At 41.6% G+C, this 22,517-nt stretch overlaps 1 protein-coding gene across 8 annotated transcripts in view; it reads left to right on the top strand.

Annotated features, from left to right (window-relative positions):
* Positions 1 to 22,517, top strand: part of epha7 (eph receptor A7) — a 106,113-nt gene that overhangs the window by 9,173 nt on the left and 74,423 nt on the right. For all 8 annotated transcript variants that reach the window (XM_037750453.1, XM_037750450.1, XM_037750452.1 and 5 more), the window contains exon 4: positions 17,917 to 18,072. In XM_037750453.1, the coding sequence (XP_037606381.1) occupies positions 17,917 to 18,072 (156 nt within the window). The remainder of the gene's footprint in view (positions 1 to 17,916; positions 18,073 to 22,517) is intronic.

Raw genomic sequence — 22,517 nt, 5'->3', positions numbered from 1 at the left:
CAGAGGATGGAGAAAAGGCAGAATGTTTGAAATTTGGCAAGCCGTAATAAAAAAAAAAAAAGCATTTATTTTACTTCCACATCCAGTGCCGCCTTCTTAAATATACACTTCCAAAAGAGAAGTAACAGCAAGGAGAAGTTGTTTCCCGGGATACACTTGGTTGAGCTGGTGCCAGCAGTGCTTTCTGTGGGATCCGGCTTCCCTGTCAACATGTCAAATTAAATACAAATGGCTCATTTTATATGCGGAAAAAAAAAAGGCTTTCACCGGGAGGCTCATTCACAAAGTCGTTTTGGCTTGGTAAATATTTGTCTCAAAGTTACATTCATATGAAATGCACCAAGTCGCATGCTGAAACAAAGACAAGAAAACAAAAGGCATGTCATGACTTATTATTTGCTCCAGCTGGTTTCCAGGTTTATAGATATCATGATGAGGTAAAGATGGATCTAAAACACACCAGAACGGAGCTTGCAGACGGACACGAGGCTGCCGGTGTCTGCTCGCTGGTAATGGGTTTGTCTCTCACCTCTGCTGATAAGCTACAGCTACTGACTCATGCATACATGAATATCAAGCAGCTGATGGAGAAGCTCAGTCCACTCAACTTCTGTAAACACTAGAAAACACTATTAGGAGCATCACAAACAAATCGCATGGGAATATTTTCCAAATACTAGTAAGTTTTTGCTTCGTTACTCTTAACTTGTGTGTTTTTTTGTGCTCAGTTTTCACGTCCTTTATTTACAGCCTCATTGCTAGGCCTGTAAGAAACAACTACTTTTGTTGGACGATATATTGTCCCAGACATAATTGCAATAAACAACATTATTGTCATTTACTGATAGCATAATAATGCAAGTACACCTTTTCACAGTGCAATGCACTTTTAATTTGTAAGAATATTCAGACATTGGAATTGGAATGTGAAATAAAATAAATAAAATATACTAAATAAATAAAAAAAATAAAAATAAAACCAGACAACCAAAACAATTAATAAAATTGACTCTCAGGCTCTGTTAACAAAAATGTCCAATCGATCAGGGTCATGTCCATATATCGTATGAGTCAATAACGTAAAAATGATGGAGGTTATGTCCATATATCGTACGATAAGTTGATAATATAGAAATGATCGAGGTCATGTCCGTAAATCCTACGATAAGTTGATAACGTAAAAATTATGGAGGTTATGTCCATATATCATGCGATGAGTTGATAACGTAAAAATGATCGAGGTCATGTCCATATATCGTACGCTAAGTCGATAACGTAAAAATGATGGAGGTCATGTCCATATATCCTACGATAAGTCAATAACGTAAAAGTGATCGAGGTCATGTCCGTATATCCTACGATGAGTCGATAATGCAAAAATGACCGAGGTCATGTCGTACGATAGGTTGATAATGTAAAAATGGTCGAGGTCATATTTATATATCGTACGATAACCTATTTATCGTGACAGGCCTTGCATAGCCACTATGTAGTCATATATTGTTATTTTCTGACTAACTTAGTCTACTCAGAAACAACACTAGTTGGGATTTCAGTGGTATACACTACATGTTCTTTTCTACCTGTTTGGTAAAGGTTTTCAAAACAGGGTGAACATCTGTATGTAAATGGAAAGAGGAGAGTGATGTAAGGGTATAAGACCATGTAGACAGGACTTTCAAAGGCTTCGTCCTGTCAAAAAGTTGATAAACCGATAATAATCAACTGGATTACTTTTGATAGCGCAGAAAAAGTCTACATTTGATGATTTTTGGGAGCAAATTTACTTTAGTGTGTTCATGGTGTGTGTGTGGTTTGACGTGGTTATTTCTCTGAAAATAAAAGGTGTGATTTTAGACACAAATTGCGCCAACCGCTATTTAATGCTCCTTCAAGTCAGCATTGAAAGAAAATGGGAGTGATGACTAATCAGTATCCAGGTCTTGGAATCTGACCTGCCAGTCCAAAGTTGAGGCCCAACGCTGCATCGCATGAATAGACAGAATCCGAGCAAACAGTCCTCATTCTCACACAAACAAAGACATATGGTCAGCTCTACCGGTAAAGAGACATTGTTAAGCCCCCCAAACGGGGAGACCCCTGTGACATTGCGTCAGATAGCGTTATTTCCAAGGTGACACAGGGGTCCGCATGTGGCCATGCATGAGGTCAGTGAATATTAACTTCATTTACACATGGCTGCAGACCAGCGCAGCGCCACAATGGAGGCCTGCCTGTTGTGTTTAGTAACATGAGCGCCGCGGCTGACAGGACACTGTCAAGACGGAAGATGGATGATCGCAGCAGTTGACCCCTGATCGCCAGAAGAGTCACCTCTCCGGCCCCCTCTCCCTGCATGACAAAAGAGCCCTCCCCGCGGTGCGCCGGCCCCTCATCTCCACTCGCACTAACAGGTTCAGACATCTCCATCGATCCTCGCTTCCATACCTCTTGCAATTCTAAGCTTTTGCCCTTTTTAGCTATCCAAACTGTGGCACAGATGTCTTTTTTTGTAATTGCTTGCCTGCCGACTGCTCGAGAGGGATGTGATCAGACAGGCGAACTCCATGTCAGAAGACAATGTCTTTGGTGTTCTGTGCTGTGTCTCTGTGGCATGAGGGTGAAAGTGATATGTGAGTGGGCCCGGGGTCCGGCCACCTTAAGAGGCAGCGGGGAGGGCCCTGTTGTCAGTGGAGCTGCTCCTCTGGGAGGCATCAGACCGCTGGCTCTGTACTTCAATCTTCCTTTAAGAGGAGAATCAATAACTTATTACATAACTTCAGACTTTTTTTTTTTTTTTCCACCTACATCCAGAGAAGAGGAAGCAGAACTTCAAATGTGCTGAGGAGGGCTCTGTTGCAGGAAATTCTGCCGTTTCTTCCAGAGACTTTTGAGTTAAAATGACTTAGCATAACCACAGTGGGATAATAAACAACTTTAGGGCTCATTTAAGTATTATTTTAATAATGTAATCACCTGCCAGAGACTATTTAATTAAGGGTTTGATCTATAAAATGTCAGAAAATAGCAAAAAAGTTTTTTTATTTGTTTATATTTATTCATTTATTTGACAGGGACTATACATGTAGGGATTGTTACACTTAATTAAAGTGCAACCAATGGAATATATATAGGACTTCTAGCCTTAGCTAATTTGCAGACCTTGACCCTGGTTAGGCTTTTAAGAAAAAATAAAAATACATAATACAACATCATACATAAAATCACATATTACAACATCAATTTACATATGCATGTTCCCAATCAATAATCAGTGATCACAGGTTTGGTTTAGTTTCAGCCAGTGTTTCACAGGTCAGGTTGTATTTTTTTTTTATTTCTGTTGGTAGGCGTTCCAAAAATGAATTCCTTTTACTGAAAAAAAATGACAGACCGAAGGTTGTTTTGCGCTGGGCCACTCTGCAGTTACCATTTGTTGATCCCCTTGTGGCTATTATCTATTAGTATTCATTTTTTTGTGACCTATGGACAAAGTACCGCTGGAGCGAGACTGTTTACACATTTAAAAACAAATCTCATAAAAGAACTTGTTCCCAGAGCATAATGGAAATGACTCATTCTCTGTCTACCTATGTGGGATATCTGCATAGCGTGATAATACATATGAGGGGTGAATTAAAAAATGTTGTTTTTTTAAGTTCTGGATGACTCTTTAAGAGCAGTCCAGATCTGCATAAACACTCGTGGACATCTGAGGCCAAGCCGATGTCTTTGTGTGTCGGGGGAGGCCACGGGGACCTGTGGACCTGCTGCAGTGACGAGCGCCTAGTTTGACATTGTTCCATTCCTTTCTGTCTGTCACAGCTCTGGGACTAGAGCAGGGGGGGGCTGGTTTGGGATGGGCGGGGGCTGGGTCAGTAGGGTTGGTAGGCATTGGCACAATTCAGAGATAATGCTCAGTTGCTGACTGGGGACATTTTCAGTGGCGATTTTGCTTGGGCTGCAGGGGGCTTTGGATCGGTCAGACCTTTGGTCCCCGTGCTTTCATCCCCTGAATGCAGAGTCCTCCCCTCGTCGGCGGTGTCTTTTAGCACAGCTCCCTTTTAGAGCTGACCACCTCATCCATTAAAGGTAGCCGCCTGGCTGGCCTTAAGGGCCCACTCTCCTGTTTCCATGCGAGTTAAATGAACTAAACAAAAGACGATTAGGAAGGGACATTTTCCATGTCACTGATAATCTATTTCAAAAAGCTCAGACCGCATGCTATAGCTGAAGGAAGCCCAGTCCTCCGAGGAGGTCTACGCGCAGACTCGAGACACAGCTCGGCTCAGGCGGGAGCGAGAGGCTGTAAATTCACTGATGTAATGGTTTTAATCTTAAAATGCCCTTCATTTTCCACCTCCACATCCCTGCGATAAATCAACCCGAGAGCTGAGAGAGAAAACAGGTGTTCAAGTTTGTTATTTACAATTTGAATTGCTGTCAGCAGAGACTGTAATGCAGCCGAAGCAGTTGTCTTTTTGTGAGATCATATTACTTCCTCCTTCATATTTCACTCAGATTTGTAGATGTCTTTGTTTGATGGTCTTAGATGTAGCCTCAGAGTGAAAGCATAAATAAGAGTGACATTATTCTGTCAACAAATCACATGGAAAGACCAAAAACAACACCTGTCTCTCAATACTTTCTGACTTTGTAACGTCTGTGAATCTCACCGTAGTGGGGTGAAAAAAACAGAAAAAAACTCTCAGAAATATATACTTTAATTTCTTTTGAAATAGTCTCCTTAACAGCTAGTCACTGTAGTTTTTAGCAAACTATAGATTATCACCAGCCTTATTTGGTCTTTATTGGGTCAGTTCAACCAAATTACAAAAAAAATTAAATAAAATAAAATTTGGAGGTATCTAGCTATGCAGATTTATTAAGTTTTGAAGTATCCGTTTCTGAGATTTCTGCCTCAAGATCAGTAAAATGGAGGTAAATGAATATCACTGTAGTGTTCAAAGCATTGAAAAAGGGATATTTAAATAACATCTGTAGAAATATCTCTTTCCAGAAACACTGTCCTTGTTATTCTGGATAACAAAATGTCATAAAGCAGTTTTATAGGGATCTCGTGGAAGCAGAAATCACAGTCAAAGACCTCAAATACCACTAAGGTATAAAAATTTGTGCTGTCAATTGATTAAAATATTTAATAGCGATTAATCACGCATTTTATCTGTTCAAAATGTACCTTAAATGGAGATGTGTCAAGTATTTAATACTCTTATCAACATGGGAGTGGATAAATATGCTTGTTTTATGCAAATGTATGTATATATTTATTATTGGAAATCAATTAACAACACAAAACAATGAATAATATTGTCCAGAAACCCTCACAGGTACTGCATTTAGCATAAAAAATGCACAAACACAAACATGGCAACAGCAGCTGTCAGTGTGTCAGTGTGCTGACTTGACTATGACTTGCCCCAAACTGCATGTGATTATCATAAAGTGGGCATGTCTGTAAAGGGGAGACTCGTGGGTACCCATAGAACCCATTTACATTCACATATCTGGAGGTCAGAGGTCAAGGGACCCCTTTGAAAATGGCCATAATAGTTTTTCCTCACCAAAATTAAGCGTAACTTTGGAGCGTTATTTAACCTCCTTCACGTATGAAGAGTACCTAGTATGACATGGTTGGTACCAGTGGATTCATTAGGTTTTTCTAGTTTCATATGATACCAGTATCTTCACTCTAGTTTTAAAACTGATCCCGCTATAAGAAATTAGTGGCGTTAAAACAACTTTGCGTTAACGCTCTATTATCGCATTAACTTTGACAGCCCTAATATAAATTAATATTAACATAGATTACCGTAAGTGACGGTGTTCTTGACTTGGACCTGATTACGTGTTCATTAGTTTAGCTGTTTAATTCCAAACTGTGCCACTTTCAGGTTAAACTCCATGTATCATTCCTGAGCAACATAACAGGAGCATTAGCTTCAAATCGGAGTATAACTTAATCAGTGTCTGGCTTTGATCTTTGCTGTGAACAACCGAGCAGCCACTTCCTTCAGTGCTCCCTGCTCAGAGGGCAAAGCTGCATGCCCTCCAACGCAGTGTAAGGGAATGCTAATCTTCTCTTTGTTTCTCATGGAAAGCTACTTATCTCCCGCTAAGCACAGGTACCTCGGATGAATGGGTCGGTTGTCTGTATGTGTGGAGTGTAGCAGCAGCCAGACAGAGCCATTCCAAGTATGCGTGGGGTGAAGGGAGGATCCAGCACAATTTGACATCAGATTCTTTAACCGTTTATATGTTCGTCCTTTTAATCAGACTTCTTTTTTGGCCTTATTTTAACCTAGGATGTCCTAGGTTCCTTTATTTTTTCCAAAGCCAACGTTGCGTTGGTGTTTGAAATGGACTTTTTTGTTTGACATTGAAACTCTATCTCTGTTGCGTGAAGAGCTTTTCAGCGCAGCCTCAGTTCTTTTCCTTTTCTTTGTGTGATCTGCCACTGTTTCCCGGAGCTGTATAGGCGCCTCGCCCCTCATAGGTGGGAGATTAACATGTCTGCGGGCAAAAAAAACCCAGCTGCTGAGCATCTCTTTCTTTATTGAAAAAAGGAAAATACTTCGACAAACACCTGCTGCTTCCTTTGTTGCTCCCGTGATCAGACGAAAAAACAATGTTGAAAATGAAACAAGAATTTCTTCATCGTAATATTAGCATACATTGGATACAGTTTAGATGATGCAGAGCTGTAAACAAAATGCCAGCAAGCAGTGAGCTTAATAAATAACTCATGCCTTCCTTCCGGGTGCACTTGATTTCTCCGAAACCTTTGCAGCTACAAAAGTCCACACATCACCCGCGAGACGAGATCAATTGAGCTGTCCTTTGGCTTTTCAAGTAGAAGAAATACACTCTGCTGGGATTTTTTTTCCAGGTCTGCCTGCCTGTGTTGCTCTGAAATTACTCACAAGATGTACTGCCTCTTACATTGTGGGGGAAAACACCACAGGCTTTAGTCCATAAAAGAGATGCAGCCATAGTTCAGCATGCATAAAATGCCAGTAAACAGAGCCTGATGAATGTCCACACCCAGGCCTACTATTTATTGAGGCAAAGAACATAAGTCACATCTAATCAGAGCAACACACATAGGCCTCAGGCTACATTAATGCATAAGAAATAAGCTCTGCGCGAGCTATTGACATCCTTCTCTATAGTCGTAACGCACGGTCATGGTCCTAATCGTATATGCCCTGAAAGTAAAACCGAGAAACATGAAGCAGGAGTTGGGTTTTTAAATAGCATTTCATGGTTGTCTGAACATCCAGCTAGACACAGGGCATTTTGAAATAGCTGACAGAGAATGTTTATGACAGTATAAACAATGGATTGCAGTGTAATAGAAGCGATCAGACACGTTTTAGTGAGAAAATGCCTTTGGTTTTTCACAGGTAGCACAAAAACAAACCCTGCCTTTGAATTCCTCATCAGATTACTCAGTCACTTTTAACCAGATTTAGACTTTTAGATTTCATTTAGGGAAATGTCTTGTCTGATTGCTTGCGTTCAGACAACATTTAACATTTGAGCATGGGCAGATCACTCTGCCAAGGAGCAAAAACATGAGCTCTCTGGCCCCTGTTAACTAGAGTTGTTCTGATATTGATACAGCCCAGAAGGCTGAATCGGGTATCTGCGAGTACGTGAGTCTATGCACGGATCAGATATCACGTTATCATATCATTTATCAGCTCATTTACGCTACGCAGGAACAACAACAACAACAACAGCATGTGACACTTGCTACCAGATCCGTACATCCTGCCCGATCGGTGCTGAGCATGTGCAACTCTCAACAGAGATGAGAAAGAAGAGAGATGGCTCACTCGTTAGCTGTCCATTAAAATGACGTGTTTTTATCGGAAGGTATCGGAACATCTCTAAGTCTGGTACTCTTGTGGTAGAAAATAGGGATGTGCATTCCAAGCAAAATACTATTCGAAAATCTCTGGGAATTAGTCGATTATTATTCTAATAATCGGCGCATTATTTCCACCCACTCACTCGCCAAAATTGAGCCAATCGCAACGCACAACCGCAGCTCCAGTTACACTGCGCATGTGTAGTACCCACGTCCGCCCGTGTCCCAGCCTCCTTCCATAGGCCTTGACGTTTTACCGGTAGTAACGTTATTACCAGGCAGCGCCTGCGGCAATTAGTACAAGGGAAATATATATTTTTTAAGATGGGACGAATAGCTGCATAAACTATTCGATTTTTTATAATTTAGCGACTATTCAAAAAATCGCCTGATTAAACACATTAATTTGGGAATATACAACATACACCTTACTCACAACACTCATAACATGAAGGTCACACAGGACTCATTTAAAGTCAGGGCCCCCTAGAAGTAAGACCCCCTTTATGAGCTCCTGTTACTATTGTGCTTTAGTGGTGCACATTCCCAAATTAGCACAAAACTAGTTGACACGCAGTAAATCTGGAGATCTGGAGGCCTGGGACAGTTGTCAATGCTTTGCATGGTTGGTAATTCTGCCTTATATCTGAGTAGGGATCCACCGATCCAACTTTTTCAGTCCCGATAGCAAAACCTGGGCTCTGGGTGTTGGTCGATACCGATACCCACCAGGGTTTAATTAATTAGCTGTATGCCTCACTGTGTGGAAGTGACTGGGATCATTCTTTTATGTGTAAGGCAACATCAGACTGGACTTAAACTTTGCTTTCCTAACTTTGTAAAACGAAACACAGATATAAATTTTGTGAATTGTTATTTATTATTAAATAATAAATCGTACACCAGCAACTTGGCAAAAAAATAATTTTCAAAATTAACAGGCATTATAATTCAGGTGTTAACTGTTTTAATTAAAAAACAAATTGGTCAAAACTTAAACAGGAATTGAAATTCCAGTACAAAATGTATATAGTATATAAATTGAATTAGAATATAAAAGAATTGAATTCAATAGATCGGCCCCGTTGTCACCGATGCCCGATCTAGCTTTTTGAGTCAGTATCGGCCCAATATCCGATCCAGTATCGGTACATCCATACCGATCTGAGAAGAAAAATTATAAAATATTGTGAAGTAAAGGCTCACCAACCAGCTTTCTGTCCACATCCCATCAGCAAGTGGAAATTGCTCATCTAGAAAAACATGTTTGCGCAACAAGGTGAGGTAATACCATTTTGGCATCAGTGCTATACCTATCTCTGTAATCAGCTCCAGAATATAGAACAATATAGATACTAGAACATTTTAAAGTTCAGAGGTATATGTAGAGGCCCGCTCAGCATTGGATGTCAGAATGATGCAGACAAAGGAAAAGACTCTGGGAGGAAACATACTCTTATAAACCACAAGCGACAGGCTCCCCATCGCACCAGGCCTGTGTTTAGAGCTGATATTTATAAAGACATTCCCCTATCGGAGTGGCGGCGGCCATGGTGAGCGCTTCACCGAAAGCAATGTTTTTTTTTTTAAATAAGAAAATAAACTGTTTCCTTTATCACGCTTGACCCGTTCCACCTGGCATTCATCAGCGGCGGGGCCTGCATGTTGGTCCTGTCGGCTGCTCTCCTCCCTCTGCCTCTTTTATCACTCTAATGGGGTGCTATCTCCAGGCTGCTCTCTCCGGGTCTCCGCGGCCCCGCTCGGCTCCCTTCCGCGCGCATTCTTTCCACATCCATCCCGACACACGGGCGGATTTAACACATAATCAGGCCGGACGGGAGGGCAGCTGGAGAAGGGGGGAGGCACGGCCCTGACAGGACTCATCATGCTAGGACCGTGGAGACAGAAAGGCCCACACTAGTCATTCTCACCCTGGCTCTCTCTCTGGCAGTCTGCAAAAAATCAGAGGGAATCTCCCACATTCCCACACTGCAGCTCACTTTGAGTTCCGTCCGCGGCGATATTGAGACACATGGGGAGAAACTCAATATCCCAGCTGCCCTGTTTGGACCAGCTAGAGTTCTCCATGCTCAGTAGTAATAAGGGTTGTAACCTTGATTGGATTTGTGGGTTGTAAGCAAGCAAGGAATGCTCAGTTTCTCCAAGACAGGATGCCGGCACCAATACAGTGCTTGTATTGATACTTTGTTTTCCACATCCACATAGCCACAAGGGTCCGAAAGTGTGGATTTGTCATCCGGCCACAAGGTCCGCTTCATCTGCGGACATCCGCATACAACCCAACGTATAGGACCACATGGATCATACGCGCCAACCGCACCCCTGCGAACACATCCGCCTATGCAGACACCCAATATAGTATAAACTGAAGCACACCAAGAATGCTCTGTCGGAATCTGACTACAAATGTGACGCAGCTTTCTTGGTCCGGTTCGGTCAGATTCAATACTTTACAGGTTTTGACTAGTGCTATCAAAGTTAATGCGATAATAAATTTGTTTTAACACCACTAATTTCTTTAACGCATTAGTGCAACTTGTGATTTTTAGGTTGTAGCAGGCTCAGTTTTAAAGCTAAAGTGAAGATACTGGTGTCATAGAAAACAACAAAACCTAATGAATACATCGGTACCAACCGTGTCATACTAGCTTGTAGGCAAAAAGGCTAAATAACGCTCCAAACTTACGCTACATTTCAGCGAGGAAAAATTGTCACGACCATTTTCAAAGCGGTCTCTTGACCTCTGACCTCCAGATATGTGAATGAAAATGGGTACTATGGGTACCCACGAGTCTCCCCTTTACAGACATGCCCACTTTATGAAAATCACATGCAGTTTGGGGCAAGTCATAGTCAAGTCAGCACACTGACACACTGACAGCTGTTGTTGCCTGTTGGGCTGCAGTTTGCCATGTTATGATTTGAGCATATTGTTTTATGCTAAATGCAGTACCTGTGAGGGTTTCTGGACAATATGTGTCTTTGTTTTGTGTTGTTAATTGATTTACAATAATAAATATATACATACATTTGCATAACACTCCCATGTTGATAAGAGTATTAAATACTTAACAAATCTCCCTTTAAGGTACATTTTGAACAGATAAAAGTAATGTGCGATTCATTTGAGATTAATTGAAATTAACTATGGAAAATCATACAATTGATCGCGATTAAATATGTTAATCGATTGACAGCCCTAGTTTTGACTGTTGATGTCAAAGTCGTATTTCACATTATACTTCACTAACCAGCCCCAGCAAACACATAGAAAGCTAGGAAACTACACAGAAAACTAAAAGGGCAAATTTGGAATCCGATTTGTCAGCCAAGGCACAAGATTAACTGAGGAAAAAAAATCACCCAGTGCCATGGCGTCACCCCCCCCAGACAAGGGAAATAATTATTTTCTATTTTGGCCAGGAAGGGATATGTCAGGCTGCTCCCCCCTCCCACCCCCCTCATCTATGTCCCTCGCCCAGAGTGTCATGACACCGCCAAAGCGTGAGAGAAATTGGATGTAATTCAAGAATGTTAAGAAGCTCAGCTCGGAGGGAAAGGAAATAAACCGATCTTAGAAAAATACAGAAATCCATGTTTTTTCTGCATGTATGTGTGTCTGCATAAGATAAGGAGACTTTGTTTTATTCTCCGGGCCAATGTGTGCTGTGATTGAGATGCTATAGTCACAGGAGTGTTTGATTATCTCTATCCCACTACTCCGAGGACCTCTCCTTTCTCCGGCTCCTCTTCCTCTCTCTGTATAAAACTGCTGACTGCAGCTTGTCCCCCCACACATCACTGAATGAGAGTGCTTGACCACTGGAAGGGAAATTACAGATGCTGGCTCCGTAGCCTGCCGAGGAGCTGGCTGGAATGTAAGACTTGTATTTTTTATTTTTTTTCCCTCTCTGCTTAACCTCAACCCGCCTCTCTAAGGACTGACTAATTTCTCAGTGTCGTAAATAAGCCGACTGTTGTGTCTGCCGCTGAGCTTTTTTAACAGGCCCGTGTCAACGAGCACCGACCATTAGTCTGCCTTTATCTGTGCCGGAAAAGGGCCAAGCTTACGTAAATGGGCCCTCTTTTCAAGAAGTCACTCCACTTACAAATGTAATTACATGTTGGACTGTAAGTCAGTGAAAGTAGCAAAGAGTCTGGGGTTTCGTACAATGCTTTAACATGTTTGTGTGTCAGTGTTTGCCAGTTAAGGTGTCAGTCATTTTGTCAGTTTACTGGAGGAACAGACCTGGTGTAATTGCTTCGTAGATATTTCCCCTCAGAAGGAAAGTGTTGCTAAGGGGACAGTCGACAAAGAACCTCTCACTCACTATCATCCCATCTTAGTGTCTCAGACTAAAGGGTGTCTTTTCAGCATCTGGTGCCAGGAACGGAAAGTCGCCAGCAGCGAGTCAGTGTGCACTGTGCTGCTGCTGCTGCTGCTGCTGCTGCCGGGACAGGAATGCTGGGCTGGGACGGCTGTGTTTGTACTTGTCACTCAATGCACTGCCAGTGGTGGGGATAGAGCTGCAGAAGCACTTAGTTGCCTGTGTCATACAGGCATTCGATTTTTTGAGGCCTCATTTGCCGCCTTGTTGCTTCTGTAAACATTTCCGGGTGCCAAACCTAGTCGGACGCACTGATAAACACATGGGCTTTTGCTGGGAAAAAAAGCATGGAAAATGAACTGTGTTCTGCTGCGCGAGCTCGAGTTAAAGGGCAAATACAGTTTATTAAAACAGGCTCTTATTTTCGGAGTTTGGGCCATCGTTTCCATCAGTAACACCGAACTCACCAAAGTAATTTCTGAGATTTGGGAAGATGAAAGTGAAGAGGGCCGTGTAGGGAGGAGGTCAGGGTGGATGGATTGGTCAAAAAACATTTTCACCCAGGAGTCCGCTGTTAATGTCCCCTGTGAAACCACGAGTCAACGTTGATTTATTTGTCACATAACTTTTGTACTTAAGTTACAGCACTTCCGGAGTTATTTTAACCCAAACCACAATATTTTCCTGAACCTAATTAAGTAGTTTTGTTGCCTAAGCCTAACCAAGTCGATCTATTTCTAAACCTAACCAAGTAGTTTTGTTGCCTAAGCCTAACCAAGTCGATCTTTTTCCAAACCTAACTCGTTTCCATTTCATAAACTGTCGTGAGACCGTATTGGACAGTTACATTAGCACGGGAGACGATACTAACCATTTTCAGCAGATCAGGTACACGTAGTCACATTAAATAGTTTGCTGTTGAGCTACTGTTGATACCAGGCCACAAGAAATGCATTTTGATTAACCAGATCGGATCAAGCGAAACGTAAAGAAAAAGGTTTTATTTCTCTGTAAGGTCCTTTCCATAATGTTGTCAGATACATATACATATACATATACACATATAACAACAATCGGATCCTGTCAGTGGCAAAAACAAGCACTTTTAGTGGATGTACATTGATGGTGAGGTGTTGCCCCGAGTGATCGCATTACAGCTTGTTTAGCACTCTCCCTCAATACTGGACCAGTGTTGTCCCCATTAGTCACTTAGACACACACACACACACATGGGAAAATAGGGTCCAGGTTGAGAAATAGAGAAGTTACTCTTTAATTTAAAAACTGCAAATATTTACTCCCTAAAGTTTATTTTTTTTCCTAGTACTAGATTTAGACATTTTCTGCACATTCTCTCAGGAGCTTTGTTTTGAAACGTTGAATGGACAAAATTGCTTTTGTTCCATGTTCAACAAAGCCTGATAAAGGAGAGCGGCTCGGTAAACAAGGAACTACATAATGTCTTTTTAACAAAAGCCTTTACCAGCTGGAGTTAAAAAAAAAAAAAAACACACTGTGGCGAGCTGTGCTGTTTAGCAGGTGATGAATGATCTTCATTATACAGACATGTTTACAGCTTTTTGGAGAAAATGAACACGCTATTGGATCAGTATACACGGTATCGGACTGAGTTTGGTATTGTATTTGTTATTAAGGGAGAAAAAGCATAACCCTAACCAACAGAGATATTGCGAAAGCTATGAAGATAAGTGCTAGTAAATTGGAGTTATCCAGTAAAGTTGACTTTCGTAAGCCGCCCCCCACTCCCCGGCCTTGTGCGCGTCTTGATCTTGGCTGTGGATGCTCTTGTCTGCCGGAGTGGTTGTCGCGGTGGGAGATAGCCTCGGTCCCTGCCGGGTTCCCCCCCCTCTGCACACCGGCCACCCAGCAGATGAGCTCTCAGAAACCCAAAGGCAAACAGACCCGCTGTCTTATCAGAATGTTTAAACAGCCCGGCATGGTGGGAGAAAGCACCCGTCTTAAACGGGATCTAGCCATTCTTTAACATGCTGGAGAAAAGCCCTTCACTGTCAATACCAACATCCATGGGGGAGCGTTTACACTGCGTATCAGATACATGCTTTCCTTTGCTGTTTGTCAACTGCTATCGCTCATCAGAAGTGAAACATGCGATAAAAAAAAGCAGCTCAATATGATGAGTAAGCACTTGTAGGCCGTGTGTATATGTGTTTTCGCCCGGTCAGCATTCAGGACCCGCCGCTCGCAGCCTCCTTGTGGCTCTGTTTTCAATTACCGGCTCGGAAAGGTAAAGAAAGATTAGAGATAAAATCATGTCTTTTTTTTCCCCTCGAAAAAAAAAAAAAAAAGGTCTTGTTTCACGAGGCTGTGGCAGTGCGATAAATGGAGAATGACAGGGCTTTCATGTAGCTGGAATGGGGATACCCTGAGCCCCGGCCTCGTCTTCATGCCGCTCTGGAAGTGGTAAAACAAGAAAACTCAGATCCCTCTATCCTTCTCATTCCGGACCTGTCACGGGAGATGGTGGCCAATATATTTCCCTGAAAAAAAAAAAGGAAATAGCAGAACCCAGATCTGTAATGGAGGGGAGACCCAGTATGACAACCATTGCTCATTTCCCCCATGGCTCATGAAAAATGCATTTTATGTATAATTTGATAGTTTGTATGCAGAGCTATTCACAGAAGTATAGATTTCTCGCAGATTGTTTAAGAAATCATGTGGCCTGGATTGCAGCTTTTCGCCAGGCTTAGCTCTGGTTCGCACACACACAGCCGGTCACTGTGGATTAGTAGACTCTGAGGCTAAAATAGCCAGACCCCAGAATAGACGCTTTTACTTCTTACAAATGCATGTGAGTCGCTACAGTATGAATCAGTCTTGTGTTGCCTTTTACTCTCCGTCTTTACTTGCTTTCACGGGATTCATTTGTAACTTTAGAAAAAATTATAGGCGGGTGAATAATTTGGGTGTAAAGGCCTTTACACACCGGGTGCGTGATGAATAAATGACACAAAAAATGCGAAATGATCGCCTGTGGGTATTATACGTCTAGGGCTTTTATTGTGAAAGGGAAGAACGAAAGGAGTGGATCTGGTCTGCGCTACCCTTGTCAAGGTTGAAAGGAGTAATAAAGTTTGCTGTCCTGGTTTGGACTACGGAGCCTTCGTGTTGTTGTTTCATAAATATAGGCACAACTCAACCTGTTTCGCACAACGTGATTGGTCGATGCCTTTACTGGTGCTGCAAAAGCTCAGAAAAGTCAACCTAATTCGGAAATAAACTACATCACTCTTTTGCAGTGTAATATTTGCGTTCTGTGTTAAAGTATTCCTAACAAAAACAACAGTTTGAAAAAATATATTGATGTGCGAATTAATTGCAAAAAATGCCACCGATGTGTGCAGGACTGGTCTCTTAGAAATAAAGTTCCCATACAATGAAACCGCAGAAGTCCGGGTAGGGAGGGGGATAGGGTGGATGGGTCAAACAAACATAGGACTTTCACCCAGGAGACCACTGTTGGTAGCAAACATACTTATTTTGAACCAAACCATGATGTTTTTTACTAAATCTAACCAAGTAGTTTTGGTTTAAATTCACAACTTTAATGACGTGTTTAAAACTGTTACTAATCCGGGAGAAAGTAAGTTTCCCACGAAACGTAATTGAGAATGCAGTTCAGTTGTATGGGAACATGATTTTGTAGGAGACAGGCCTGCGGCGAGATGATTATCTCACCACACGAGCGGTGATGAGTCTTCCTTCATTAGTCATATCAGTCCATCAGATTTGTTTACCGTCCTAGTCAAAGGTAAAATGTTGAAATGATCCAGGTGCTCGTCCTCGATATGTATATTCTTATCTCTCTGCTCTACTGAAGAACGTTTCCTCTCAGAGATAGGACTCGTTATAAACAAGTCGGACCTCTTTACCGGCCTGAGGATTCATCAGCCTTGTTATGTACCTTTTAGAAGTGAGAGGTTGTAGTTTATTTTTCCTCCAATGGGATATTTGAGTGCTTTTTTTTCATGACTCAGTCTGAAGCCTGAGGGGGCAGGCTCAGTCAAAATACTGGCTGCTTCAAGATGGGAACATAATGGTTTGTCCTGTCATATCCTCGTCATGATTGGAATTCAGGTGTGAGGTGAGGACTCCTCCAGACTGTGTTTGCACAGGACTAATATCACCTGGAGACAGTCATCAGAAGATATACTGCTATGTGAACCTGACTCAGCTGGGGTTTACTAAATAAAAATTCCGAGTATCTATTAAGTTTCTGGTTAACCCCTTAGAGACTCACATAGACCCGTTTTTGTCTTTTTTTAGGGAGGTACAGGGGGTCTTTAGGGGGAGATAGCAGGTCACCACTATGTGCCACTTATAAGTGGTTTATGTCATCTGAAAGCTGAGAACCTGAAAATTAATTTGAGATGATCAGATTAGCACAGTGTGTCAAGTTGTTCTAGTTATCAATCAGAAATATTAATGAACTAATTAATTGAAATAAATTATGAAAGTTTATAAAGAGCTTAGAACATTATGATGGAAGTATATGATGGCCATTCTCATCCTTTAAATGTTTTTTACCACTTTTTTTACCACAGAATATATGAAAATGATCAACAATTTCCTCCAAAATACCACATTAAGACACCAAGACCTTGAGGAACAACATATAAAAAAGCCATGCTGTGATTTGGCCTAAAAAACATTTGACATTTGGAGATTTCTGCAAGAATTGCATTTTCATTCACATATCTTGAGGTCAGAGGTCAAGAGACCTCTGTGAAAATGTAGCCTAACTTTGGAGCGTTATTTAACCTCCTTCCTGACAAGCTAGTATGACATGTATGGTAACCAGTTTAATATGATACCACGTCTTCACTCTAGCTGTAGCCCGCTAGCCACTTAAGACCGTAATGTCGGCCGGATATTAGAGGGTGGGTATAATTGAATTTATTTTATACCAGCATGGCCATATTAATCCATTACTGACCGCTTAGTAGTTACTGCTTAGCACATATCTTGGTCACAGTTCTTTGATAACCAAATTTAAGGGGATCATTATCAAAAACTATAAAGCACTTATGTTGAAGTGAATATTGAGACATTTATTGATTTAATTTTTTTTTTTTTTTTTAAACTTTAAAATATGGAAGTTTAAACATTTGCACTTTGTATCACTAGAAGTACATTTTGAGCTGTCCTCCACACCAGAGGACTCTGGCTTATGTAAACGGGGGTCACATGACAAATCTTAGAGGTTGCAAGATGAATAATGGGACACGAGAGACGAAAAAGCTAAGTTCTGCTACACAACTTTGTTTTTTTTTGTAAAAAGTGGTTTAATTTACCTCTGAAAATTATTCAATTTGAGCAGTTTGAAGGGGAACTGTTTAATTATAAAATATGTGACTAACAGACACTAAAATATTTAAAGTGAAAAACAAAAAGGTTGGGAAACACCGCCCTATTCAGTCATCTTTTTATTATTTTTTTTAATATGACAAATTGTAAAATGAATCACCTGTCTTTCATTTGAGCAGATGTCATTATGCTGAGATTTATGAGCTAATAAATTACATGACACACAACACTGTCTGTGCAAACAGGGTTTATAACTTTCTGTTTTGTCCTCTCTTTGCCTCGGGCCTCACCCTTGTGTGTTTTTTTTTTCCTCTTCTACAGCATGCGGTCGTGGTTTCTACAAGTCTTCCTCCCAGGACCTTCAGTGCTCTCGTTGTCCGGCGCACAGCTTCAACGACCGCGAGGGCTCCTGGCGCTGCGACTGCGAGGACGGCTACTACCGAGCACTCTCTGACCCTCCGTCTGTGGCCTGCACAAGTAAGTCCGCCATGCTCCGTTGCCAAGCAAACACAGTGCAGATCACTTCATGGGATCTGAATTTAAACAGACGCACATGGGAGGAAACACAAAAAAAACAAAACACACAGTCCAGAGCCCAGGGCAGACCTGCTCAGCCAGTCTGCACTGGTCTCATGAAAGGCCCAGATGTGTTCCGTGGCAGTTCCTCTGCCTCCCAGTATGTCATTATAATTATGTTTGCAGGCTTGCATGTCTGTTTTCTGTCTTAGCTGGTTGCTAATGATGAGAGGAGCAATTTGCCATTTCCCGTCTGAAAGATTGCAATTACAGTCAGCAGCAGCGGCAGCCCAGGCAGCGCCCTGCGTCTTCATTTGTCCTGGCCAGTGTAACAGTTATGTGACAGCCATTGATGGCTTATTTACACAGGCCGGGGGATTCAGTCTGAAAGGGTGGGGCTGATTTGCTCCAAATCCATTCTCAAACAAGTTTATTTCAAGGTGCTCCTGGATGTTTTTTTTCTCTCTCTCTGTTGCTTTCAGCTACTGTGCAATGGGGGAGTGTCAAACCCCAGCAGGGCAACGTTAGCACTCTGCTTTATCTGCCGAGGTAAACAGCACCCCTAAACATAATCTCTACACCTTATCTGTGAGCCGGCTTCATTCCTCTGATAATGTATCGCAAGACTCCCGGATAGGCCCACGGGCTTCTGGCTGCTAAATGTGCACCGTCGTCATTCTGTTTTTTGACGTATCTATTAAGAAAGAGTGTGGCTAAATTAACATTTTAAGATTGTGGTAATTTATTTTGTCGCATTTTCCGTGGATTAAAAAACAACAAAAACAGATATGCATACGCGGGAAAATCAGCATGCCTGGTTCACATCCTGAGCGCTGCCGCTTTTTCCCTGAACACCCAAAGTAGGCCAAGTCAGAATCTCTAATGTGTGTGTGTATGTGTGTGTGTGTGTGTGACAGAGAGAGAGACTGCTGGTGAGATATTATGCAAATGTTACGAGCGCTGCATTGGCTTGTCTATGCATTAAATCAGAGAATCAAAGAGAGGATTACACGGATTGGAGTTTGGATTTAATGTTGTAAATATCAAATAAAAAGTGTCATTTATACGCGTCTGTAAAGCAGCTCGTTGAGCAGCGTCTCCGTCTCTGCCAAAGTATTTCCATTTATTTCAACACACAGGTGTGTTTATACGATACCGGTGTGTCTTCTTCTTCGGTCATGAATTATTTGGCACATGCTTTGGAAGTTTGCACCTTTTCTTAGCTTTCCAAAATAATGTTTCTACTGGATGTGGGTTTATTATCTTTATATTATATTATGCATAATTGATATAATATATTATCAGGAAAAACATTTAAATTAAAACAGTGGGTAAAATGGAGGGTAACTTGGATAAGAAAGTTTTTCCTCTCTCATTGTTAATGAGCTATGATTCCCCACAAGCATTATTTGTCATTAAAATATAAACCTTCAACATACTATATACTTGTTCTAATCATGTTTTGATATTCTTTAAATGCTGGCATTCAGACTAAAATCACATTTCAGTATTGTTCAAACCATAGACTGTATATAATTAGTGGACGTAGTCACTGTGACGTCACCTATTGGTTTGTAGACAAACCAAAACAACTCAACTTGGCCTTTAACACCAATGACTCATGACTTCACTAACACTAGTCATTCCCAGCAAGTCAACACTTAATTCCCCAGATCTCTCTTTTTTTAATGATAAAGGTCATTCGCACTTGTTTCAACAAACTTCTTCTAACAAATAAATAGAAATTTTAAAAAGCATTCATGATTTTTTAATTTAAAATGGATGCATTATGACATCATTACTGTGTTGTTAATTTGGTAAAGAGTGCATTATGACTCAAAACTCAAAGTATAGGACTTGGGACTTGACTCAGGACTTGTCAGTCTTGACTTGAGACTTGTCAGTCTTGACTCGGGACTTGTCAGTGTTGACTTGGGACTAGTCAGTCTTGACTTGGGGCTTGACTGTCTTGACTTGGGACTTGTCAGTCTTGACTTGGGACTTGTCAGTCTTGACTTGGGACTTGACTCGGGACTTGTCAGTCTTGACTTGGGACTTGACTGTCTTGACATGGGACTTGACTATTTTGACTCGCGACTTGACTATCGTGACTCGGGAATTGTCATTCTTGACATGGGACTTGTCAGTCTTGACCCGGGACTTGACTATCATGACTTGGGATTTGTCAGTCTTGACTTGGTACTTGTCAGTCTTGACTTGGGACTTGACTATCTTGACTTGGGACTTGTTAGTCTTGACTTGGGACTTGTCAGTCTTGACTTGGGACTTGTGAGTCTTGACTTGGGACTTGACTATCTTGACTTGGAACTTGTCAGTCTTGACTTGGGACTAGTCAGTCTTGACTTGGGGCTTGACTGTCTTGACTTGGGACTTGTCAGTCTTGACTTGGGACTTGAGTGCAAAGACTTGAGACTTACTTGTGACTTGCAAAAAAGTCTACCTCAGCAGGAGAGATGTTTGTTTGCTGCTTGGGGTGAGATTCCTTTTGCTCTTAGTCAGACCTGTTAATGACGGCGTCAGCAACTGACTCTTGGAAAATGAAATGGCATTATCCCATAACTGTCACTTATGGCTGCATGCAGTGGCTGCTGTTGATGAGAAGTTACATAGTCTTGCTGAACGTATTAAAGCTCTTATACAGGGCTCAGATTTTGTCCGTTGAACTCCATTCCCATCACCGTCTGACACAAACAAGGACATAACTCAAACTGCGCTAATTTGAGGCCGACCAATGACCACAAACCACCAATCTCTCCGTGTAGCACAGAGGCAACCATACAGATCCTGTTCTAACAGACAGGTCCATTACTCACTTCTCCAACCATCCTAATCGGATGTTAACGCTTCACTCTAACATCTCCTGCTGAACAAGGGCAGGAGGACTCGCATGCGGCGGTGAGAACAGAACAGGAGAAAGTTCCCACTTCTTTGCGGTGTCCTCTGGCTGTTCCCCTCTGGGTAATCACCTTGGCCAAGTAGCGTAGTAATTACTGAAGTTGCCTAATGCACACTTTCCATTATTCATTTTCATTAACTTTGGGTCTACACTTGATGACCCCATACCATTATATGTAAATATGTATTTTTAACTTGTATGAATAGCTTCGCCCTCCTCCTCATTCACCCGGCACAATTTTTCGCACGCCTTTTCTGTACGTGCATTTCCTCATTCATCGCTGGATTAAGTCGGTGTGACCAATAGTCACTGTGATTTCCTTTTTTCAAGCCTTATCCAGACCAGGAGAGAATAGTAATTGAAAATGAATTTGCACTGCCTGAACAAATAGCTTGATTGACAGATTTTTTTAAATAGGGGTTTGTAAAGCTACCATATCGTATAGGCCTTAGCAAAACAGTGAGATGGATCTCTGGCACACAGAGATTAAGAATGTGTCTATGAGGATTTGAGAGGAAATGAGATGAAGATGTAATGTGGGGACATGGAAAGCCAAATCCACGTTGAATAAAGATGAGGGAAGAAGTTCCAAAAACATAGCTCCGGATCCATTGTTTCCCTATATGTGTTGAGAGGGGGCGGAAGAAGGAAAAATGCTTTGGTGTTTTTTTAATGTTTGTCCACGGCATTCATATGCAAAGTTGTGAGAAAATGAGATATATGGGGGACGGCCATGGGGAGGCGTTTTCTCCAGAGGCAACATACAAGACAGGAGCTGTTGACAGGTTGGGGAGTATAGGCATCAATCACGCAACAGCTGTGGGCAGCGCTGGTGCAAGCTAGGGGCTGAAAAGGGCAGTTGTGAGCAGTCGTCTGCTCCTCCCAGCCTACCCCCCCCGCACCCTTTGAAAATGTGCCACCTCGACAAGTTGACGTCCGTCAGAGGGTCCATCCTGCCTGGAGTTGCTAGGGGACTGTGAACGGGCTGCAGAATGTAGGGGCTAGTGTTGATACCACACTAGAACCAGTGTTAAACTAATAATCCATTTGTTTTTTTTATTTCTGGGCATCATGCTATACTTCTATAGCTGTGCAGATGGTTTCTTTGGTTATATTTTGATTGAAAGCAACTTTATTTAAGAATATACACTATAAAGTAGGGCTGTCAATTGATTAATAATCGCAATTAATCGCATGATTGTCCATAGTTAATTGTGATTAATCACTCATTTTTTAATCTGTTCAAAATGTACCTTAAATTGAGATTTGTCAAGTATTTAATTACAAATATGCTTGCTTTATGCAAATGTATGTATATATTTATTATTGGAAATCAATTAACAGCTGTGTGATTTGACTATGACTTGCCCCAAACTGCATGTGATTATCATAAAGTGGCCATGGCAGTTTTTCCTCGCCAAAAAGTGTGTTCAAGTTTGGAGCGTTCTTTAACTTCCTTCCCAACAAGCTAGTATGACATGGTTGGTAC

The sequence above is a fragment of the Sebastes umbrosus genome, chromosome 18 (genome assembly GCF_015220745.1).
Source record: "Sebastes umbrosus isolate fSebUmb1 chromosome 18, fSebUmb1.pri, whole genome shotgun sequence".
NCBI lineage: Eukaryota > Metazoa > Chordata > Actinopteri > Perciformes > Sebastidae > Sebastes > Sebastes umbrosus.
Note: the sequence above shows the minus strand (reverse complement) of the source record. Positions and strands in the feature narration are given on the sequence as shown.